The following is a 26,600-nucleotide window of genomic DNA, read 5'->3' on the forward strand; positions in this document are numbered from 1 at the left end:
ATGGTAGCTGGTATCATAGCCACCTCTACATTCGCACTGATCACATGGCAGCTGGTATCACAGCCACCGATACATTCACACTGACTCCATGGCAGCTGGTATCACAGCCACCTCTACATTCACACTGACTCCATGGCAGCTGGTATCACAGCCACCTCTACATTCACACTGACTCCATGGCAGCTGGTATCACAGCCACCGATACATTCACACTGACTCCATGGCAGCTGGCATCACAGCCACTGATACATTCACACTGACTCCATGGCAGCTGGTATCACAGCCACCTCTACATTCACATTGATCACATGGCAGCTGGTATCACAACCACCTCTACATTCACACTGACTCCATGGCAGCTGGTATCACAGCCACCGATACATTCACACTGACTCCATGGCAGCTGGTATCACAGCCACCTCTACATTCACACTGACTCCATGGCAGCTGGTATCACAGCCACCGATACATTCACACTGACTCCATGGCAGCTGGCATCACAGCCACTGATACATTCACACTGACTCCATGGCAGCTGGTATCACAGCCACCTCTACATTCACATTGATCACATGGCAGCTGGTATCACAGCCACCTCTACATTCACACTGACTCCATGGCAGCTGGTATCACAGCCACCTCTACATTCACACTGACTCCATGGCAGCTGGTATCACAGCCACTGATACATTCACACTGACTCCATGGCAGCTGGTATCACAGCCACCGATACATTCACACTGACTCCATGGCAGCTGGCATCACAGCCACCTCTACATTCACACTGACTCCATGGCAGCTGGTATCACAGCCACCTCTACATTCACACTGACTCCATGGCAGCTGGTATCACAGCCACTTATACATTCACACTGACTCCATGGCAGCTGGTATCACAGCCACCGATACATTCACACTGACTCCATGGCAGCTGGCATCACAGCCACCTCTACATTCACACTGACTCCATGGCAGCTGGTATCACAGCCACGTCTACATTCACACTGATCACATGGCAGCTGGTATCACAGCCACCTCTACATTCACACTGATCACATGGCAGCTGGTATCACAGCCACTTATACATTCACACTGACTCCATGGCAGCTGGTATCACAGCCACCGATACATTCACACTGATCACATGGCAGCTGGTATCACAGCCACCTCTACATTCACACTGATCACATGGCAGCTGGCATCAGAGCCACTGATACATTCACACTGACTCCATGGCAGCTGGTATCACAGCCACCGATACATTCACACTGATCACATGGCAGCTGGTATCACAGCCACCTCTACATTCACACTGATCACATGGCAGCTGGCATCACAGCCACTGATACATTCACACTGACTCCATGGCAGCTGGTATCACAGCCACCGATACATTCACACTGATCACATGGCAGCTGGTATCACAGCCACCGATACATTCACACTGATCACATGGCAGCTGGTATCACAGCCACCTCTACATTCACACTTACTCCATGGTAGCTGGTATCATAGCCACCTCTACATTCGCACTGATCACATGGCAGCTGGTATCACAGCCACCTCTACATTCACACTGACTCCATGGCAGCTGGCATCACAGCCACTGATACATTCACACTGATCACATGGTAGCTGGTATCATAGCCACCTCTACATTCACACTGACTCCATGGCAGCTGGTATCACAGCCACCGATACATTCACACTGACTCCATGGCAGCTGGTATCACAGCCACCTCTACATTCACACTGATCACATGGCAGCTGGTATCACAGCCACCGATACATTCACACTGATCACATGGCAGCTGGTATCACAGCCACCTCTACATTCACACTTACTCCATGGCAGCTGGTATCATAGCCACCTCTACATTCGCACTGATCACATGGCAGCTGGTATCACAGCCACCGATACATTCACACTGACTCCATGGCAGCTGGTATCACAGCCACCTCTACATTCACACTGACTCCATGGCAGCTGGTATCACAGCCACCTCTACATTCACACTGACTCCATGGCAGCTGGTATCACAGCCACCGATACATTCACACTGACTCCATGGCAGCTGGCATCACAGCCACTGATACATTCACACTGACTCCATGGCAGCTGGTATCACAGCCACCTCTACATTCACATTGATCACATGGCAGCTGGTATCACAGCCACCGATACATTCACACTGACTCCATGGCAGCTGGTATCACAGCCACCGATACATTCACACTGACTCCATGGCAGCTGGTATCACAGCCACCTCTACATTCACACTGACTCCATGGCAGCTGGTATCACAGCCACCTCTACATTCACACTGACTCCATGGCAGCTGGCATCACAGCCACTGATACATTCACACTGACTCCATGGCAGCTGGTATCACAGCCACCTCTACATTCACATTGATCACATGGCAGCTGGTATCACAGCCACCTCTACATTCACACTGACTCCATGGCAGCTGGTATCACAGCCACCTCTACATTCACACTGACTCCATGGCAGCTGGTATCACAGCCACTGATACATTCACACTGACTCCATGGCAGCTGGTTTCACAGCCACCTCTACATTCGCACTGATCACATGGCAGCTGGTTTCACAGCCACCTCTACATTCGCACTGATCACATGGCAGCTGGTATCACAGCCACTTATACATTCACACTGACTCCATGGCAGCTGGTATCACAGCCACCTCTACATTCACAGCCAGCTTTGCAGATGTGGGTAGATTGAAGAAGACTCCAGTAATGTTTATGCACTTTGTGGGTGGTGTACACGGAGATACTCCCTTGAATTCAAGTCAGCCTGCAACAAAATTAAAACTTTTACAATAAATTGTATAATTATATATTTATCCAATCTCACACTATACATTTAGCCTTCTTTTTTCAACTTGGTGTGGAAACGCCCTGGATCAAAGTTTCCAGCTTCTAAAAACACTTCGCCGAAACACATCCCATAGTCATCACCCGAACAAATGGGTCACACACTGTAATCCTGTGTGCTGTGACTCTACCCAGCTTGATCACCTGACCTACCCTGCCACATCATTCTCTTTCTCAGAGCAGACAGGCTGGGGCTGCTGTGTGGGGATAGATGGTTAGGCATATAGGGTTTGAAATATAATAAGCATATAAATATACAAGATATTTTAAAATTATCAAATGTTTATACTTATGCATTTTATCCACCGGTTGGACAGTGGGCTGCAGATACCCCAGCCTGTATTAGACAACCACAGTGAGATACACATGAGGAAGCTGGTGCTAAACAGTTGTTCAATCGCTAGATTGGTACATCGTCTAGAGTCATAAAAGACTTGTAAATGGGGAAAATGATCCAGTAAGTGTGGGAACCCCTTTGCGTAAATCGGCATTACAGCATGATATCGGGTATAACGTGTGTTATGTGTTCTCATGAAGGACATCTTTACACAAAACAAGTGTGTAGCTTAAGTAAGGAACCTGTTGAGAGGCAACCAGGCAACTAGTTCTAGAAGTCAGACCTCCACATATGCTCTAAGACGTAAGGTTAATCTGCTTGGCATCTCTTTTTACAATTCATCAACGCTATCAATCACACCCGCCAGCATGTATCACGCTAACTGGAGCAACTGTCAGAGCCAACTTGTTGGAGCCAATGAGAGCCTGTAGATTTGCAATCATGGAGATCATCGAGTCGTTAGTAGTGGCAATTAGCGATTTGATTACCACAGGAATTTGTAGTGCAACCAGAGTGCAACCTATTAGCTTCCGTGTAGACCTAAAGTGCAGTGGTCGGTGTGGTGATGTCACATGCACAACAGTAACCTTCGAAGGCCTTCCACTTGTGGTCATATATGGCCTTAGTAGAGGTGTGATGATCGTCAGTGATTGTCTGGGCTATTCTTTTCGATTACACTTTGGCGATGAGTGGTTTTTGGTGATGAGCCAAAAGGTGAGATGGAGGGTGTCCGGCGACAGGTGCAGCAGATGGGAGTGATGCAGGAGGAGAAGATCGTGGTGGAAGAGGATGGTGCCTTCTTTCAGCAATGTTTACCAGTACTGTGAATCAACTCCGAGCGTTGAGATTCACTCTTAGGCGTTGAGATTCTCCCATGAGATGGCCAGTGCATCTTGGTCCTATGCCTGATGCCTGTGGTTGGGTGATACAAACCTTGGGAGCTAAGCATTGGCCTGTGTTGCAAAGAGGTCGATGTTTTGGCTTGGATAGAGGCAGCAAATCCAATGAAAAATCCAAAGGACCAGCACCCTGCCACCTGAAGATCTAGAAGGTGAGCTCCCCAGCCCATAGCAGAGGCGTCGATGAACAAGTGATTGGTCAGTATAAACACCTTCAAAGAGATTCCACCGCAGACATTCAATTCCAGAAGCTACCACTGGAGATGTTGGTGTAGTGACAATGGAAAATTGAAAACGTTGCAGTTTGAATGTGGCTGAAGTGGTAGATCTTGTTGGGCATAGTGGATCTGGACGTGATAGTGCTCCGCTATCACCTATTGAATTCCCTGAATGTGCCTGGCTAGAACTTGAATGTGAGGAGGGTCTGTCAATTAAAAAAAACTGGATTGTCCCTCATCGTAGCCATGAGGATATCTTCGATCCCATCTTGTTGATGCACCACACAACTGATGTATTGTCCAACTGAACCATCAGTCAGGGTGCTTGAAGGAACTCCACCCTATGTGTCATTGCTAACACTACCGCTTGAACTCCAGTTATTAATGCAGAGGAACTTCTGGACCTCTACACACTCTTGCCCTGCCATACAGGGTGTCATGACTGTGCTCCTCAAACAGTCCTTGTGACATTGACACAGGTGATGCATTGGTGGGAACAACATCATGTCACGCCTTGGTCTTGCAGTCATATTTCTGCAGGAACAGTCATAGAAAAACACTGTAAATTTCGAAGCTGCATCTTGTAGGCTGAGGCTGATCATAATTCCCTGGTCGAATAGAGACCATGCAGAAACATGGCAGTGTTTCCAAAACTGTGTATTGTGACGGTGTCACGTGTGGTCATCACTTTGATGTAAACAATCAACGTACTCACAGATACAACCACGGCAGTACGTAAAGTGCACTGAACTGCTGTTCTGATTCCAGCATGAGTGGGTTTGTTTACAACCCAGAGAAAGTCCTGACATGTGACGTGAAAAAATCTGTCCGATAAGACATCTTCAACAGCTAATTAAGTCAGGGTGGCAACAGGAGGCTGTTTGACGTCCGTAGAGTAAACGTCTGGCTTGGTCACACACTTGTTTTTATTTACGATGAAGGCCCATTTTCTGCATCTTAGATTTTGACTGTCGATCAACATTGTCTTTCTGACATTTGCGTAGATAATTCTGAAAGGCTTCCTCAGACAACTAGGAACATTGCGAGCAGCAGTGAGCCAGTTTACAAAGACAACATCAATCACAACAAAGATCTTAAAGTAAATAGCTTAACTCTAAATATATATGTCTTCTGATTTTGAATACTGAAGTGGTTAGGATAAAAAAAAATAGTCTTGGTTCTCAGGCACCGCCTGCATCATCATCAAGTTTGACGCATGTTTCGTTTTTATTTCCTTATTTCTCGTCTCAAACACACAACCCCTGCAGTGAAATGCTGCAACACTGAAAGCAATGTGATCCAATATAGCGTGCAGTTACTTCCCTTTACATGTGCTATGGTCATGGCAGTAAATTTGTCAGAAAGACGCATGTTGTGAAATATTACTAAAGTTTCTACATATTAATCTACTTTAAGATCTTAAACGAGAGCCACTAATCTTATAATGGAGGCTGTGTCAGGTTGAAAATGATCTGATCAAAAATCAATTGTTTGAACAACAAATTTCTGATGTAATAACATTTGATGAGAATAATTGGACTGACTGACTGACTGACTGACTGACTGACTGACTGACTGACTGACTGACTGACTGACTGACTGACTGACTGACTGACTGACTGACTGACTGACTGACTGACTGACTGACTGACTGACTGACTGACTGACTGAGTTTGATTTTACGCCGCTTTTATTCCAGCAATATCACGGTGGGAGACACCAGAAATGGGCTTCACACATTGTACCCAGAGAATTATTTGAAATTTCAATCACTTGCTGTTCCAATCTTGGGACAATGTGTTTGTGGAATTTACCTTTCTTGTTGGTTCTGGAATGCGGTACTTGGAGCACTTGCTGACAAGCCACACTGCTGTGTCAATGCTGATCTTGTGTCCCACGGAGATGTACACAGGGTTAGTGGCACTGTCAGTGCTCTTCAGTGCCTGTAACAGAGATGTACACAGGGTTAGTGGCGCTGTCAGTGCTCTTCAGTGCCTGTAACAGGATGTACACAGGGTTAGTGGTGCCGTCAGTGCTCTTCGGTGCCTGTAACAGGATGTACACAGAGTTAGTGGCGCTGTCAGTGCTCTTCAATGCCTGTAACAGAGATGTACACAGGGTTAGTGGCGCTGTCAGTGCTCTTCAGTGCCTGTAACAGGATGTACACAGGGTTAGTTGTGCTGTCAGTGCCTGTAACAGAGATGTACACAGGGTTAGTGGTGCTGTCAGTGCTCTTCAGTGCCTGTAACAGAGATATACACAGGGTAAGTGGCGCTGTCAGTGCCTGTAACAGGATGTACACAGGGTTAGTGGTGCTGTCAGTGCTCTTCAGTGCCTGTAACAGGATGTACACAGGGTTAGTGGTGCTGTCAGTGCTCTTCAGTGCCTGTAACAGAGATGTACACAGGGTTAGTGGTGCTGTCAGTGCTCTTCAGTGCCTGTAACAGGATGTACACAGGGTTAGTGGTGCTGTCAGTGCTCTTCGGTGCCTGTAACAAGATGTACACAGGGTTAGTGGTGCTGTCAGTGCCTGTAACAAGATGTACACAGGGTTAGTGGTGCTGTCAGTGCCTGTAACAGAGATATACACAGGGTTAGTGGCGCTGTCAGTGCCTGTAACAGGATGTACACAGGGTTAGTGGTGCTGTCAGTCGCCTTCAGTGCCTGTAACAGAGATGTACACAGGGTTAGTGGCGCTGTCAGTGCTCTTCAGTGCCTGTAACAGAGATGTACACAGGGTTAGTGGTGCTGTCAGTGCTCTTCGGTGCCTGTAACAGAGATGTACACAGGGTTAGTGGCGCTGTCAGTGCTCTTCAGTGCCTGTAACAGAGATGTACAAAGGGTTAGTGAAGCTGTCAGTGCTCTTCAGTGCCTGTAACAGAGATGTACACGGGGTTAGTGGCGCTGTCAGTGCTCTTCAGTGCCTGTAACAGAGATGTACACAGGGTTAGTGGTGCTGTCAGTGCTCTTCAGTGCCTGTAACAGAGATGTACACAGGGTTAGTGGTGCTGTCAGTGCTCTTCAGTGCCTGTAACAGAGATGTACACAGAGTTAGTGGTGCTGTCAGTGCTCTTCAGTGCCTGTTACAGGATGTACACAGGGTTAGTTGTGCTGTCAGTGCCTGTTACAGGATGTACACAGGGTTAGTTGTGCTGTCAGTGCCTGTAACAGGATGTACAAAGGGTTAGTGAAGCTGTCAGTGCTCTTCAGTGCCTGTAACAGAGATGTACAAAGGGTTAGTGGCGCTGTCAGTGCTCTTCAGTGCCTGTAACAGAGATGTACACAGGGTTAGTGGTGCTGTCAGTGCTCTTCAGTGCCTGTAACAGAGATGTACACAGGGTTAGTGGTGCTGGCAGTGCTCTTCAGTGCCTGTAACAGAGATGTACACAGGGTTAGTGGCGCTGTCAGTGCTCTTCAGTGCCTGTAACAGAGATGTACACAGGGTTAGTGGTGCTGGCAGTGCTCTTCAATGCCTGTAACAGAGATGTACACAGGGTTAGTGGCGCTGTCAGTGCTCTTCAGTGCCTGTAACAGAGATATACACAGGGTTAGTGGCGCTGTCAGTGCTCTTCAATGCCTGTAACAGAGATGTACACAGGGTTAGTGGTGGTGCCAGTGCTCTTCGGTGCCTGTAACAGAGATGTACACAGGGTTAGTGGTGCTGTCAGTGCTCTTCAATGCCTGTAACAGAGATGTACACAGGGTTAGTGGCGCTGTCAGTGCTCTTCAGTGCCTGTAACAGAGATGTACACAGGGATAGTGGCGCTGTCAGTGCTCTTCAGTGCCTGTAACAGAGATGTACACAGGGTTAGTGGCGCTGTCAGTGCTCTTCAGTGCCTGTAACAGAGATGTACACGGGGTTAGTGGCGCTGTCAGTGCTCTTCAGTGCCTGTAACAGAGATGTACACAGGGTTAGTGGCGCTGTCAGTGCTCTTCAATGCCTGTAACAGAGATACATCTGCATATATAACCTTTATTTTTGTTGATATCATTATTTGAAGGTGCCCACTGACAATTGCAAGCATGGATCTTCACAGATCCAGAAACATGTCATGTAACTTGTGCAATATGAGAAGGGAAACAATAACATATAACATGTACAACATATGGATATATTCAATGGAAGATATTAACAATGTGTAGAGATATAATGTTTGATATAATGCCAGATTCAGCAATATTCAAATTTTATGACGTCAGCCTGCAAATGATTGAATCTGGCCCAGACAAGCCACTGTTTGACATCATGAGCTGCAATAAATGCCATCAGGTCACAATGACATGCAATAAAAATCACATGAACCTCATTTTATGACAGGTGATGGCAGTCTGTGTCAAACACTGTGTCTACTCACACAAACATGGCTCTAATCATCATTTTCAACAATAAAACCTCTTTGACTTGAACAGAGTTCAGTGTAATTAATAGCTGAGATTACAGCTACTCGCTACGTATTGTATCGTGACCTTGCTGTATCGTTTCACCCGTAACTGCAATGGATACTGGTCACTTATTCAGCCCTGAATCCCAATGGAAAAGATTCTTTAAAGCTAAAATGATAACACCACCTGATACTCTACCAGCCCAAGCCCCAGCCCGAGCCCCAGACCCAGACCCCAACATTCTGAGCAATGCCCAACCCTGTCACTGTATGACGATCTAATATGAACACTATGATGAGAAATACAATGATACAATTGTAGGACAAGTACAATACTACAGCGCTGATGTACAGAACCTGATGAAGCTGTATTCTCCATGTTCACTGGGCATGTTACCATGGTAACCTTGAATTGATACTATCAGAATCAAGTAGAAAATAAGTCACAAGGAAGTGTTTGGACACGACATTTTTCATTTTACAGTTTTGTACCCAAGACTGCTGTGACTCCTCTCTTCAGCCCATATATCCTAACGTTCCTACTTCAGTGAATTGATATTACCTTTCCCAACACATGTCCTGACTTGTCTTGCAATAAGAACGTGTCCCCTCCTTTTTTCAGCAGATGTTTCTGAAAGGAGAAACAAACGGGACATAAATCTCTGCATGAACCTTTAACTTTTTATCTATCGGTAAGAAAGTCTCTTCATTTCTACTGAGTTCCAGATTCTTGACTTGTTATCCATGTGAATAAAACGCAGGGATGAAATATTTTGTAAATATAATTTTTCACAGGTATTATGCCGTAATTCTTTAAATTATCTGGGTTCAAGACTCAATGTCGCTCATTGAAGTAATTTTAGAAACTGTGTCCTCACCCTGTCTTTGTGGTTGTCGTCATTCTCCAAACCATCAACATGTATGAGGGTCTTAGCGACGCCTACACAAGCCACGTCCAGCAGCACTCCCAGCTGACTTGCCAAACCAAATCCTGGCGAGAAAATGTCAATTAGTAAACAATTGCTTCCATGTAACATGCTAAAACCAACAGAAAGGAGAATGAGACGTCTTAATGTAATACTCTATTTAATGATAACCCATCCATTTCCAGGATCTTAATGCAATCCTCTATTTAATGATAACCCATCCATTTCCAGGATCTTAATGCAATCCTCTATTTAATGATAACCCATCAATTACCAGGATCTTAATGTAATCTTCTATTTAATGATAACCCATCCATTACCAGGATCTTAATGCAATCCTCTATTTAATAATAACCCATCCATTCCCAGGATCTTAATGCAATCCTCTATTTAATGATAACCCATCCATTACCAGGATCTTAATGCAATCCCCTATTTAATGATAACCCATCCATTTCAAGATCTTAATGTAATCTTCTATTTAATGATAACCCATCCATTACCAGGATCTTAATGCAATCCTCTATTTAATGATAACCCATCCATTTCCAGGATCTTAATGTAATCTTCTATTTAATGATAACCCACCCATTTCCAGGATCTTAATGCAATCCTCGATTTAATGATAACCCATCCATTAACAAGATCTTAATGCAATCCTCTATTCAATGATAACCCATCCATTCCCAGGATCTTAATGCAATCCTCTATTTAATGATATCCCATTCCATTTCCAGGATCTTAATGCAATCCTCTATTTAATGATAACCCATCCATTCCCAGGATTTTAATGTAATCTTCTATTTAATAATAACCCATCCATTTCCAGGATCTTAATGCAATCCTCTATTCAATGATAACCCATCCATTCCCAGGATTTTAATGTAATCTTCTTTTTAATGATAACCCATCCATTACCAGGATCTTAATGCAATCCTCTATTTAATGATATCCCATTCCATTTCCAGGATCTTAATGCAATCCTCTATTAAATGATAACCCATCCATTCCAAGGATTTTAATGTAATCTTCTATTTAATAATAACCCATCCATTTCCAGGATCTTAATGCAATCCTCTATTTAATGATAACCCATCCATTTCCAGAATCTTAATTTAATCTTCTATTTAATAATAACCCATCCATTTCCAGGATCTTAATGCAATCCTCTATTCAATGATAACCCATCCATTCCCAGGATTTTAATGTAATCTTCTTTTTAATGATAACCCATCCATTACCAGGATCTTAATGCAATCCTCTATTTAATGATATCCCATTCCATTTCCAGGATCTTAATGCAATCCTCTATTTAATGATAACCCATCCATTCCAAGGATTTTAATGTAATCTTCTATTTAATAATAACCCATCCATTTCCAGGATCTTAATGCAATCCTCTATTTAATGATAACCCATCCATTTCCAGAATCTTAATTTAATCTTCTATTTAATAATAACCCATCCATTTCCAGGATCTTAATGCAATCCTCTATTCAATGATAACCCATCCATTCCCAGGATTTTAATGTAATCTTCTTTTTAATGATAACCCATCCATTACCAGGATCTTAATGCAATCCTCTATTTAATGATATCCCATTCCATTTCCAGGATCTTAATGCAATGCTCTATTTAATGATAACCCATCCATTCCAAGGATTTTAATGTAATCTTCTATTTAATAATAACCCATCCATTTCCAGGATCTTAATGCAATCCTCTATTTAATGATAACCCATCCATTTCCAGAATCTTAATTTAATCTTCTATTTAATAATAACCCATCCATTCCCAGGATCTTAATGCAATCCTCTATTTAATGATAACCCATCCATTTCCAGAATCTTAATTTAATCTTCTATTTAATAATAACCCATCCATTCCCAGGATCTTAATGCAATCCTCTATTTAATAATAACCCATCCATTACCAGGATCTTAATGCAATCCTCTATTTAATGATAACCAATCCATTTCCAGGATCTTAATGAACCCTTATTTAATGATAACCCATCTATGCCCGGGATCTTAATGCAAAAATTGTTTCATGTATTCCCTGTATCCTTATGTAATCCTTATTGTAAGCCCATTTCTGGTGTCCCCCACCGTGATATTGCTGGATTATTGCAAAAAGCAGCGCAAAACCATACTCACTCACTCACCTAACAATTTCCCGAAGGCGATTCATGGGCAGAATACAACCTCAGTTCATCATAGTTATCGTAAACAAATCCTCTGGTTGAAACTAGGGAGATTGGCATGGGTGACCTGGCTGAATGTGTGTGCCTCCTCTCATAAACTTTAATAATTTATCCATTTTATAATTTATACAAATCTTAATATTTTACCTCTTGGATGCAGAACACCATTCCCATCAACAAATATGACCTGCAATGCATGAAAATAAAGGTTTCAATGGCCATAAAATTATTTAGCAATTTGACAGAAATTGTTTTTTACTTCGAGCCACAAACATGCAAACAAGTTGCACATTTGCATATTGTAAATATTGGGTTTTCTTAAATCACAGAAAACTGAAATAGCCTTTATCATATTGCTATTATTAAGTCTGTATGTTTGTTTGTTTGGTGTTGAACACAGCACTCAGCAATATAACAGCTATATGGCGGCGGTCAGTAAAAAATCAAGTCTGGACATTACAATCCAGTGGTTGACATCATGAGCATTGATCCACGCAATTGGGATATGATGACATGCATCAACCAAGTGAGCGAGCCTGACCACCCGATCCCGTTAGTCGCCTCATACGACAAGCATAGTTGCCTTTTACCGTAAGCATTGGTTGCTGAAGATCTTTTCTACCCCGGGTCTTCACAGAGCTGCTGTTATTAAGGTAAGTTAAGTATCATAATTATACCTGAAAGTAACAGACTGTCACAGTTTCAATAATTGTACATGTTGTAGGCTATGTTGTAAAGTAAAGCTGTACACTGTTTAGTGTTGCAGACACAAGATATGTTCCTGTTTTATCAGAAGCACCATGAACCTACATGTGGCAGGTATTCCGGTCTTGTCTGTTCCAGGTGGCGGTACTGTGCTACAAGGAATTCTACCTCACGGAAAGCAAGGAACCCTGGGATATAAGGTGCTGTTAGCTTGATCATCTGGTAGTCCTCGTACACAACCTGCACAAATATTACATGCACTATATCATGCATATCATCTATCTTTCACATGTATTATTATAATGATATTACCTATATACATCACATATATCACATCATCTATATATCACATTCATTATATCATGCATAGCATCAATATCCAGACCAGTCTACCCTCCAACATTTTGCTGGAGCCTCCCACAATTTGATGAAATCTCCCAGTTTCCCACATGAGAGACTATTTCTTCAGCAAAATAGCTATTTTCATTAATTTAAAAACTTGCCTCCATTGTCCCGTGATTGAAAAAAAAGAACAGGAAGTTTACGATTACGGAAATCTATGAGCAAGTTTTCCGATTATATCCGTATGCATACATGCATGTGATACCTCCCGATCTGTCCCGAATTGACGATCCTTATCATGATCACACACTGTTTAACCCATATGGGCCTTTGTTTAGTAAACAACTGGTAATTAAATCCATATGCTGAAGGATTTAACAACGTAAACTGTTATCAAAACTCGGATAGTCCTAACAGGTGCCTGAAGGGTTGAACTTGTAATGAATAATCAGCCAAGTACTTATCACTTCCTGAAATGAACTGTTCTCTTCATGTTTTAGCATGTTTTTTCCTCCATAATTTAAGACCATAGATACCTACGGCTGGCCCAGTTACATATGATGTTACTATGTATCATATTATTGACTCTAAGCAAGTGAACATGCTTTAATGCATGTGATGTACATGGACTTGCAAAGATGATTTGTCCCTATTTGAAATTAGAAATGGACAACTTCCAAACATCAAAATATGACAGTTTTAGATATATAACAAGGTACCTACCTTAAACATAAACAGAATCTCAAGAAAAATGATACGTTGCTTTTCTTTAGTGTACTGATCTCAGAAACCAAACATGCTTTGAGTAAAAGACATGCAAAATATCCCACCTCTAAATCTGGGTAGTTGAGGACCACGAAAGCTGAACATGCGTTAACGTCATCCCCCTTGATGAATGAGATGTCAACACCAGCAATGTACAGATCACCCGTTTTCAGACGGTTGTTCTTCATGTCCCGTTTGATAGCTCTGATGACATCACTATCCTCTATCAGCAGCTGTTGTTTCAGCTGCATCTGCTCTCTGCAAAGATCAACAATACATTCAATCAAACTATCCAGACAAAAGATGCATCAGGTCTCAGTCTCCCATGAAGAAAAGCATCAAGTTCATCTTCCAATTTCTTCTCAAAAGATGGTTAGAAAATTGTGGTAGATAGTGCAATGGTTTGGGCTGGGACGGGTAACTCGGGTACATGGGTACCCACAGGACTACTTGGACCCGTGGTTAGTCATGTGATATATTGTTTAATGACAAAAGTTATCTAGAACTCTATGGTTACACTACAAGTCACTAATGTTCGCATTTATTTCTGACTTTTCATGTGGTTGAGTAAGTGATAACTTAAGTCAACTACAGTGTATGCATGACCAGATTGTTTAATACATGTATCTAAATATGTTTTGCCAGGGCTATGGTAAAAAAATTCCCAATCGGACATTTTGTACCCATTGTAAAATACCCAGGTAGGGTCGGGTAATAGGGTAATCTTGGACACCTCCCAGCCCTACAATGTTTGTAGTAGAGAATACCACCTGTCTCCGAAACAAAGCAGACTCTCTGCTGGATATTGAAAGTATTGCCAATGTCTCACCTTGCTCCCAGTGCATGTCATCATGTATCATATTTGATGTCAATAATGTAATCAGGCACATTCTAACATAGTAAATAACTTCACAATATAATGATTGAGTTTGGTTTAATGCCATTTAGAATGTACTTCAGTTCTATCATGGCGTGTCAGCTTCATTTGGGAGGTATGAACATACAATGCCATTTTAGAAAGTGGTGAAATGTAACAAAGGTTATACATTTCATGTATTTGGGATAACTCTTTCTTAGTAAAGTACAGATTCTAGTACTTTGTTGGGTTGAATCCAATCCGGGATTCAAACCCACACTGCCAGAGTGAGGCACCTAATTGACAGAACACAAAGTCAGCGATCTAACCCACTCAGCCACCGAGGCTTCCACAAAATGAAAGTCTGATAACTGGTAGTCTAGATCACGTACTTTGTGTACCCCTCTGACACGGGAGGATAACATGTGGTGATGCAGGTTTTAGATGTTTACCACTCTGGTGAGGTGAAACCATCGAGCAAAGATATGGTGCTGACAATCAAAAAACATAATCAGGACGTACCAATCAACATGATGAAAGCATTGGAATTATTGTCATTACCATGATAACATATACTTCAGTAATGATGATACACTAACTATATCCTAGGTGAAACAACACTACTAAAATTGGTCAATGTGGTTTCCTTGATCCGACATCTTTGATAATCGTAATGACAAGAAATTATCATGCTAAACAAAGGTCAGATGTCTAATCAATATTATCAAGCATACTTTTCCCACTTTGTCCTGATGTCTTCATCTACCAGGGCTTCTCTTGGAGTCCTTAATGGCCTACTTTTTGTTTTTTCTGATGCTTTTAATTTAACACTGCAGGTGAATTCCTTGTCATTCCAGTCATAGTTTCTGTCACAGTAATTGCAGGTACACGACGACTGTCTTGATAACTTCTTTGTTTCTTCTTGAGCAGTTCTGCATGCCTTGCAATACTGGTTACCCCTCACATCATCGAACAGGAGAATACCACAGTCGTTACAGTAGATCATTTTGATTTCTTCTGCAAATGAAATTTAATTCTGTTGTTTTCACTTTGTACTGAACACTCTGAACAGAGCTCCAGATAAGCTGCGTATCTGCGTGAAATACGCATCAGAAATGCAGAAATCATAGTAAAATATAATCCAAGCATATCAAATACGCAACGAACATTACAGATACGCTACAAAAATAAAACTTGTGCATATCATCAAAATATTGTGAAGTAACCCTGCGTATTCGATTAGCAAATCAGCAACTTATTTATAAATTATAAACGGGCATTCCGTCAACCTTGCCAAACTCCACGATGACAGTTACATCATGATCATTTGCCATCACACTTTCTTGTGGAAGTATCGTGGTATTTTTGAGTCCTATAAAGCTCTCGAACCCACACGACACCAGTTTGCAGGGACTAGATGAACAGTGTTTTTAAATATTTAACTTAAATACCCACATGTGTAAAAACTAGTGGGTAACAGAAATTTGAATACGCAGATAGAATTACTGATACCCAATGATTTTAAAATGCATGGGTAAAATACCCACAACACCAAAAGCTTATCTGGAGCTCTGCTCTGAAGTGATGGTCTTTCTTTTCACATCAATCATTTGAGGATATATTACACAGGGCCCAGTTTTACCACAATGATTAACAATCAACTCACTCCAGAGTTACTCCCCTTGTCATGTTGGCCAAAACAACGTACATTGTCTGCAGTTAAATATTAATCATTCAGGTTTCGGGTGTTTAATGGTGTTTTGTGATATGTTATGTGCTGAGAGGATAATATTATTCCAACTGTGGTAGTAAAGGGTTTTTGTTTTACAATAAGCTCCAGATACTGAAGGGAAATTACAGGTTTTCAGCACTTTTCAACATTAATGTACCATAACATGTTAAGTATGTTTCATATGACATCATCTAGGTCATATAATACATACCGTAATTAAGAATGAAATGTATTAGTTTATATTCATCTTAACATGCATATGGTTAATATAAATAAAAATATATTACCATATAGATCTTGCATTTTGCCTAAACCCATTCATTATTTATCAAATTGTGTTTTTATCAGAACTCTTGCGTAAACTGTCAACATTTCAATTTAGACAAATCAGAGAGAATCAGCTGCAATTTAAGTGGTCACTTACCCTGTCTTGTCCTGGCGGGCACCTTAGGGAGTGATCATTAACTGCCGACTAGGTGATTAACGCTCTGGCTGGCTATTTAAAGTGGAATCTTGCTCTAGTCTTGACTCTTGTGTTGACTGGGAATCTTCAACTCGGTAAACGTTGAGTTGGAGCGTTATGCGCTGTCACGGCTGGAACTCGGTCCCATCATTTCGATATCAATAGGCCTCTGGAGGTCCACAGTGTACAAAATATTCCCAAACAGTCTAAGCAACCCTGATAAACAGGAACTGTTACAGTGTGTGTGTGTTCTGCAAGCGTATGGGTAAATGGCTGTGTCTAGTTCTCGCCCTGCACTTAAAGTAGTATGCAATGTATGCAGGGCAAGTCCAGTGAGTTACACGTGTATTGCAGCATCGAACGTTCAAGATTGCCTGGTACATAGTCAGATGTAAACATGGTGCAACATCCGCGTCCGTCAGAAACCATCGGCCGCCTGTCACCACTCGGCCCTTTCCGTAACACATACACTGCCACACCATAAATGACGAAGACCCGAGTACTTAAAACACTACAATATGTTCCGATTGGTAAAAGGGGGGTAACTCTCGAGTTTCAATCGGATGCTTATTCTCCCTAAAGAATCGTAAGCTCGCAACATCACAGTTCGAATCATCACAATGACTTTCTTTACCAGTACACAATGTGACATTATGAGAATTACGTGAATGCCAAATCATTCTAGACTTCAATTGGGCTCCTTTTTCATTTTACTTTCTAAGGACTGGGACTACCAACTAGTGACACATGTAACGGATTTATCATGACGAATCCACACGTTATGTATACAATTAATTATTTTCGATGACATATTTGTGTGTGTGTGTGTGTGTGTGTGTGTGTGTGTGCGTGTGTGTGAATAAAATCAGGCATTACTCACGCTTTGAAGACACTGTGTCACTGTTCAGTGAACATACATGTGGGGCCTACATATGAGTTACATATTGTGTAATAACACTTCTTACTGATGGGACTGATTTTCGTCATCATCTTATCTTGAATGGTGGCATCTGTAGCACTGTGCAAATTAGCATTGCTCTAAGGTTGTACTGAATGGTAAATCCATGGGTGTATAGTAATTCTACCCTTATAACAGGCAGGGCTAGGTAGGCGGACAGTACAAGGACGTCAGTCTCTTATATGGTCAACCTTTTCTTAAAATCTATATTTATATAATCTAGGAAATATGATTTAAACCAATAATTATTGCCTTAGAAACTTAGGCAAGTCTATGTGCAGATGTGCAAATGACTACTCTACTGCCATACATAACCGCCCCCGAGAGACCCTTCTAATTTTCACGAAACACCAGATATGATTTGACACGATATACTTGCATCTCAGAATTTGCTGCACCGTTGACAGTCTGAAATATAATATGCGAGTTCTTGCAGTGAGTGAGTGAGTGAGTTAGGTTTTACGCCGCTTTTAGCAATATTCCAGTAATATTACGGCGAGGGACACCAGAAATGGGCTTCACACATTGTACCCATGTCGGGAATCGAACCCGGGTCTTCGGCATGACGAGCAAATGCTTTAACCACTAGGCTACCCGACCGCCCCCGTTCTTGCAGTAGACTTTGATATAGCTCAGGACAACAAATAGGATCGAAAATGAGAAAGTGTCGACTTTTTTGTATTTGGTAATGAAAGAATCCTGGCATCATAAAGTTCAGAGCATCACAAATATACGAAACATTATGTTCATCAACACAATTAGCCGTCGTCGCCGCAGTCAACTTGCGACCTTGAACTTCGTGTTACCAATGCGAGTACTTGTAGCCGGCTTTGTACCGAGTGGACAGTCGTTAGTCATGTCGTCCTCATTATGTCAACCGATGCAATCTCGTGTCGTTAATCTTTCGTGTTCCTTTTTTGGTGTTGTATAGCGGTAATTACAACATTAATTACAACATATTCTTAACATCCAAACCTTCTGCTGACCCTTTGAAATCGTAAAGCCATCACTCGATCTCAATGAATCGAACATCTCTCGGGATCCCCTCGCCTACACACACCCCCTATATTAGTGACTTATTTTTCCAACAATGAATTCGCGTGTGTGTTCAACATATTATTCCACTGATCTCCGTCGGATACTGTTTCTATTTCAAATCGTTTTTTTCAAAATGTACATCTAACTCACTTTCGCTCGTTTTGAAATATTCATCGAAAACTCATTTTGTAATCTATCTGTCCTGAGACCGCCATATAGGGCTAGTATGGTAAACTCGAAGAGCGAATAGTGTGAATTGTGACGTGGCAATCAAGCAAATGACGTCACATCAAACATTATGACATAAGGTTTTCACGCGAGTGTGTTTCGAGATCGTGAATATCCCGTATTAGAAATAATCATTGTATTTAAGCGATGCTTAATCTTCATCTCTCACAAAATATATCTTCAACAAATTTCCCGAAAAAAGGCAACAGTGTCCTAGCACTATAAATCGGCATCAGTCTGGACTAGTACAAGCAGCCACACACACACACACACACACACACACACACATACACACACACACACATACACGTACATGCACGTCGCTATACGAGTGCAATAATCTTGGAAGCGACGTTAAACCCCATTTCACCTCACCTCTGTTGGCTCTATCTTGAAGAGAAAACAATCCATTATATGATAAATCCATGCAACTGGCCGTCACTATAGATACGGGCAAACGGATATTAGTGTCATACCATAAACAATTAAGTCACACTTAGGAGATAAACATACTGGTTTTTTTTAATCTATAGCTAGAGCTAGGTGACATGTTGATTTAACCGCGCCACAGTGAACCAATGCAAGCTACTATGACTTCATTCACTCGAGAAATATGATCCGGAAGTCATCGCAACTTGACAGGTATAGATATAGTATTACTAAGTGTATACATTCTCTAAGTGTGTAATGTGTGGACTAGTTTCCATGTTATCTGCTGTTTATTTTACGCCGGTTTTTTTTCATTGACTGGAGTCTCTGTTAGCGTTACGGCGTACCGTTCACATCATTGACTGGAGTTTCTGTAAGCGTTACGGCGTACCGTTCACATCATTGACTGGAGTTTCTGTAAGCGTTACGGCGTACCGTTCACATCACTGACTGGAGTTTCAGTAAGCGTTACGGCGTACCGTTCACATCATTGACTGGAGTTTCTGTAAGAGTTACGTCGTACTGTTCACATCACTGACTGGAGTTTCTGTAAGCGTTACGGCGTACCGTTCACATCATTGACTGAAGTTTCTGTAAGCGTTACGGCGTACCGTTCACATCACTGACTGGAGTTTCTGTAAGCGTTACGGCGTACCGTTCACATCATTGACTGGAGTTTCTGTAAGAGTTACGTCGTACTGTTCACATCACTGACTGGAGTTTCTGTAAGCGTTACGGCGTACCGTTCACATCATTGACTGGAGTTTCTGTAAGAGTTACGTCGTACTGTTCACATCACTGACTGGAGTTTCTGTAAGCGTTACGGCGTACCGTTCACATCATTGACTGAAGTTTCTGTAAGCGTTACGGCGTACCGTTCACATCATTGACTGAAGTTTCTGTAAGCGTTACGGCGTACTGTTCACATCACTGACTGGAGTTTCTGTAAGCGTTACGGCGTACCGTTCACATCACTGACTGGAGTTTCTGTAAGCGTTACGGCGTACCGTTCACATCATTGACCGGAGTTTCTGTAAGCGTTACGGTACAGTGTGAGGCCCAAGGTGTTCGCTTCGTTTATACAGACGTATCTCATGAAAACGGTATTGGCGGGGACACATTTTTCCAATGGCAAAAACGACCCAATTATCATGTGGATATTTTAGAAGAAGTCAGAATCTTGTCAATCACATGCTATACAATATTATCAGGCGACGAAAGGGGTCAAACAGGTGCAGAAGAGCGTGCCCTACAGGTCACGCTGATTATGCAGATATTTCTCTTTATATAGGTACACAAAGCTTTCATTAGATGGAATCCGTCAAGCGTGAACGCACTACATATGTGTGACAGCGTTATTTTATGTCCTACACTTCACTGCAGGTCATCAGCGGACTTGAACCTGGTCTTTCGTATTTCGTTGTCCCCACACTGACCCAGTTGGAGGTAATTCTTCTGTATATGGAAATCAACCGCGAAACAAACATTCGCTTTTCCCACCAAGCGAGAATTGTCGTCTGCTCGCAATACATGCTCTGTTTGGCTCAAGCTTGTTGAGCAGAGATTATTAAACGCGGCATGTGAACCGATATGAAAGCCCGCCTTGCGTTTATTATCATAAATCATATTTAAACGGTTATGCGCAGCTGACAACTACATTTGGTCTAATACGCCAATTTTCTCAACACAACCGCCGACAACTGTTATGTTCCAACTCTCTGTTGACAATGTATGGAGAATGGCATATGTATCACGCCATGGAAGGTACATGTAGGTTGGTAATTTTGTCTTTGTTTATTGTTTAACGCCGAACGGCGACCTGTAAATATTCGAGTCTCGACCAGACTATCCAGTGATCGATAACACGAGCAACGTCCCACGCCGTCGGTAAGATGACACGCCATGAACCAGGTCACCGAGCTCGACCCTCCCACCCATTAAGTCGACTCGTAAGACCAGCATTTGTTGTTAGGAACCAGTTATAACCTGAATTCCCACGGCTTCTCATTTTTGTCGCCTCTTCCGGCGAGCAGTGGGGTGTTGGGGACATATTCTACCCTGGTCCGGGAACATAAAGTTTGATAATTTAGTTAATTACAAACAAATGCATTAGGCAAACAGATTTCTCATATTGAATATATAATCAAACGTCTTTAAAGCACTTCAACCGAGTATAGTATTCCTTAAACGAAAATGTATGTATATTCCTTTGTTTTATTGCGATTGCGTTATATTTTCTAAACTTTGTTGTGATCATGTGTACTGTATCCGACTCTTCACTGTATAAAACATGCTTAACGAACAAGAGTCTACAGTGACATCTCGTTAATCCGGACGGTAGCTCACCCTGTAAAGTTGTCCGGAATAACACATACAATGATTATCAAGTCCTGATAATGCCACTTTGTAATGTAAGCGTTCCCAGGTGGAAGATTAGGGTTTCAGGATTAACGGGGTGCTGACTGACGAGGTGTCACCGTACAGAGTTACAGAGTTCGTGAGTAAGTGAGGAGGGTAACTCCGGTATATTACATGGATGCGTGTATATGAGTAAGTGAGTGGGTATGGTTTTACACTACCTTTAGCAATATTCCAGCAATATCACGGCGGAGGACACCGGAACATGGGCTTCACACATTGTACCCATGTGGGGAATCGAACCCGGTTCTTCGGCGTGACAAGCTGACGCTTTAACCACTAGGCTACCCCACCTCCCCAGCGTGTATATGAGGAAAGCCTGAAGTTATGCAAATATTGGACCTTTACCAATGAAACCCACGAGCAGGGGTATTAAATTGTGCTGACAAACCTAGAAACATAATCAAGACGAACCCCATGGTCATAGGTTTCTAGCACTAGTAAGGGGTGCAACTCTGCGAAGCTAATTCCGGCGCCTAAGACGACTGGGCCAGCCGCGCCTCAGTATGTGTTACTGGAGATGTTTGTAGTCAGATGTCTAGATGAATTTCAAAGTCAGTGACGCACACAGCACGTGGGATGGTGGGTCATGGTTCCAAGCCCTCCAAGCATGGCATATGATACAACTTGAAATCAAGAAAAGAAAACATTGGTTACATGGTGGTTATGCTATAACATTTGGCGCCCCCTATTTTGGGGTTAGGCCATAGATGGGCTGGGCATGCACAAAGCCTATATATATAAAAAGAAATTAGATATCGTATATCATAAAGTGACAAACTTTGTGTATATATCGCCTCGCAGAAGTCTTCTTCACGATATGAGCATATAGAGCGTGCACCTTCTCTTCAGTTAACCGCTTCATTGGAACTTTCAGTGTACCTGCGATTATACCGACAACTTGGTAAAGTTGTTGTCAGAACTGCTATTTAGAGGATCGTGGAAACAACCCTGGGCCCTGTTCCCCAAAGCGATCTTAGTGCTACGTTGATCGTTACTCCCATTCTTTAACACTGACTTACGACAGTCGTAGCGCTAAGATCGCTTTGTGGAACGGGTCCGTGGGCCCTGTTCTATTGTGGCCTCGACCTTCACTCGTGACCGGTGCCACGAAATATATCACCTGGAGTCACCACTGTCACCTTTACATTAGTGTATGGGCATGGCGTCTTGAAATTGCATATGAAGTTTACTTTTGTGATGGTCTCACATTCCTTTATCCTTTGTCAAAGCCTCGGCTTGGTTCTTATCATGGATGCACTGCTGATGTTATCATATAATTCGACAAAAGGTGCTGTCGTCATTATATATTGCGACCACAATGCACACGTAGGTCATGTCGTTATTATATGTAGCGACTACAATGCACATGTAGTTCATGCTGTTACACTCTATAGCGACCACGATGCACGTGTAGGTCATGTCGTTAGAATATATAGACCATAATGCACGTGTATGTCCTGTCGTTGTTATATAAAAAAGGGATAGTGAATATTTTTTATGAAATTGTGCCCAGTCTTCACTACAAATATAAACAAAATAAATTGATGATCCATAACTGTATATATAGCAACATAACATATTTAACCATAACTCACGTACAGGTCATGTTGCAACTTGCAATCATATATAGAAACCATGGATCACATTCAGGTCTTGTGGTTATCATATATAGCGACCATACCGCACGTGTAGGTCTTGCAGTTCTTTTATAGCGACCACGACGCACGTGTAGGTCCTGCCGTTATTATATAACGACCACGACGCACGTGTAGGTCCTGCAGTTATTATGTAACGACCACGACGCACGTGTACGTCCTGCAGTTATTATGTAACGACCACAACACACGTGTAGGTCCTGCAGTTATTATGTAACGACCACGACGCACGTGTAGGTCTTGCAGTTATTATATAACGACCACGACGCACGTGTACGTCCTGCAGTTATTATGTAACGACCACAACACACGTGTAGGTCCTGCAGTTATTATGAAACGACCACGACGCACGTGTAGGTCCTGCAGTTATTATGTAACGACCACGACGCACGTGCCGGTCCTGCCGTTATTATATAACGACCACGACGCACGTGTACGTCCTGCAGTTATTATATAACGACCACAACACATGTGTAGGTCCCGTATTATTATTATTATCTATAGCGATCATAACGCATGTATTCGTCCTGTCGTTACTATGTATGGCGACTCGAACGCCCTCGTGTACGCCCTGACAACATTATATCTAACGACGCCTCGAGCGCACGCGTAGGCTCTAATTTTATCATATTTGATGACTAAACGCACCTATAAGTCCTAATGTTATTATATCTGACGACTCGAGCGCACGCGTAGGCTCTAACGTAATCACATTTGACGACTCAAACGCACGTGTAAGTCGCAATGTTATTACATCTGACGACACGAACGCACGCGTAGGCTCTAATGTTATGATATTTGACGACTCGAATGCACGTGTAGACCGCTATGTTATTAGATATGACTAATCGAACGCTAGTGATGGGTCTCGCGTATAGGGTAGACTAAAACTCCACACCTGAAATGTTTTTCAATATGACTGAATGTTTGAGGAGAACCCAGTGAGCCAAGCACACAACAAAGGGTCTTACAACCTCAACTGCCTTCAGGCAAAATGTGAAGCAAGGGATTAATTAAGGCGTTACCGAAGAAACGCATCTATAACTTGAATGAGAAACATGTATATAAATATACGTATTTTATACGTATATGTAAAAAAAATAAAACGATTCGTCAATACTGATTCGTCAACGTTTTGTAAGTATTTAGAAATGTTTCTTATCGGAGGGAAATATTGGATGTTAACAGGACATTATGGTTTCAAGAACGTGTACAGAGAATATGGCAGTGAAGTGTGAATATGCACAAATTATACCCGACTATATTCTTGCATCACCTTTCACTGATTCTGACGATGACGTAATTGAGATGCTGAAACGTTCTGTAGTTATTGCAATATGTCATAACACGAATGTCCTCTCGGCGTACATCAAAGTGTGAGTGAGTGAACTGGGTTTGACGCCTGTTTGAACAGTATTTGGGTTATCTCATGGCGTGTCGTTTGTTTGATGGCGGTCTGTAAATAATCGAATCTGGATCAGACAGTACACTGATTGACATCATGAACATCGATCTACGCAATTGGGATACGACGATATGCATCAACCAAGTCAGCAATGCCGTTAACGTCTAAGTACAATATCACACATTCTACATGCAAATTAAACTATATACACATAGCCGTCATATAGCTGGAATATTGCTGAGTGTGGCGTTAAACAAAAAACAAACAAACAACATACACTCACAATGTCACACATTCTATATATCAGTTACACTGTATACACAATGGCACATATTCTACAGAGCAGGTACTCCATATATACATAATGTCACACATTCTACATCTAAAGAATACTGTAAACACAATGTCACACATTCTATGCACCAAGTACTCTATATACACAATGTCACACATTCTATATACAAAGTACACTATATACAAAATGTCACACATTCCATATACTAAGTACACAATATACACAATGTCACGCATTTTCTATACCAAGTACACAATATACACAATGTCGCACTCTCTATATACAAAGTACTCTATATACACAATGTCATACATTCTACATACAAAGTACTCTATATACACAATGTCATACATTCTACATACAAAGTACTCTATATACACAATGTCATACATTCTACATACAAAGTACACAATATACACAATGTCGCACGTTCTACATACAAAGTACTCTATATACACAAAGTCATACATTATACATACAAAGTACTCTATATACACAATGTCATACATTCTACATACAAAGTACTCTATATACACAATGTCATACATTCTACATACAAAGTACTCTATATACACAATGTCATACATTCTACATACAAAGTACTCTATATACACAATGTGAAACATTCTACATACAAAGTACTCTATATAACAATGTCATACATTCTAAATACAAAGCACTCTATATACACAATGTCACACATTCTATATACAAAGTACACTATATACACAATGTCATACATTCTACATACAAAGTACTCTATATACACAATGTCACACATTCTATATACAAAGTACTCTATATACACAATGTCATACATTCTACATACAAAGTACACAATGTACACAATGTCACACATTCTATATACAAAGTACTCTATATACACAATGTCATACTTTCTACATACAAAGTACACTATATACACAATGTCACACATTCTATATACAAAGTACTCTATATACACAATGTCATACATTCTACATACAAAGTACACATCATACACAATGTCACACATTCTATATACAAAGTACTCTATATACAAAATGTCATACATTCTACATACAAAGTACACAATATACACAATGTCGCACATTCTATATACAAAGTACACTATATACTCAATGTCATACATTCTATATACAAAGTACACTATATACACAATTTCGCACATTCTATATAAAAAATACACAATATACACAATGTCACACATTCTATATGCAAAGTACACTATATACATAATTTCGCACATTCTATATACAAAGTACTCTATATACACAATGTCATACATTCTACATACAAAGTACTCTATATACACAATGTCATACATTCTACATACAAAGTACACAATATACACAATGTCGCACGTTCTACATACAAAGTACTCTATATACACAAAGTCATACATTATACATACAAAGTACTCTATATACACAATGTCATACA

The 26,600-nt window shown here is 41.5% G+C and overlaps 1 protein-coding gene across 5 annotated transcripts; it reads right to left on the reverse strand.

Annotated features, from left to right (window-relative positions):
• Positions 1-973: 973 nt before the first annotated feature.
• On the reverse strand, positions 974-17,170 carry LOC124143698 (endonuclease V-like). Of its 5 annotated transcripts, none has more exons than XR_007219062.1 (10): positions 16,690-17,168; positions 15,268-15,550; positions 13,743-13,935; positions 12,676-12,810; positions 12,013-12,052; positions 9,615-9,727; positions 9,299-9,367; positions 6,169-6,297; positions 1,960-2,820; positions 974-1,827 (listed from the first exon to the last, which is right to left on the reverse strand). XR_007219062.1 is itself a non-coding variant. In XM_046512754.2 (9 exons), exons 2-9 carry the CDS (start codon positions 15,537-15,539, stop codon positions 2,767-2,769), a joined length of 1,005 nt encoding a protein of 334 aa, XP_046368710.2. In that variant the 5' UTR covers positions 15,540-15,550; positions 16,690-17,168; the 3' UTR covers positions 975-2,766. The 5 variants fall into 5 exon arrangements, 3 of the variants coding, with proteins under 3 accessions (XP_046368710.2, XP_048243881.1, XP_046368711.2); XR_007219063.1 differs by having other exon boundaries at positions 975-2,487; positions 2,708-2,820; positions 16,690-17,169; XM_046512754.2 differs by having other exon boundaries at positions 975-2,820.
• Positions 17,171-26,600: the final 9,430 nt, after the last annotated feature.

The sequence above is a fragment of the Haliotis rufescens genome, unplaced genomic scaffold (genome assembly GCF_023055435.1).
Source record: "Haliotis rufescens isolate VD_foot unplaced genomic scaffold, xgHalRufe1.0.p SCAF_7, whole genome shotgun sequence".
NCBI lineage: Eukaryota > Metazoa > Mollusca > Gastropoda > Lepetellida > Haliotidae > Haliotis > Haliotis rufescens.

Coding starts and splice junctions, on each gene's coding strand:
- LOC124143698 (XM_046512754.2), bottom strand. CDS start 15,539: ATGATCTACTGTAACGACTGTGGTATTCTCCTGTTCGATGATGTGAGG. Junction 9,728..12,012: donor TGGTGTTCTGCATCCAAGAG/GTAAAATATTAA, acceptor TTTTCTCGCCAG/GATTTGGTTTGGCAAGTCAG. Junction 6,298..9,298: donor CAGGACATGTGTTGGGAAAG/GTAATATCAATT, acceptor TCTCTGTTACAG/GCACTGAAGAGCACTGACAG.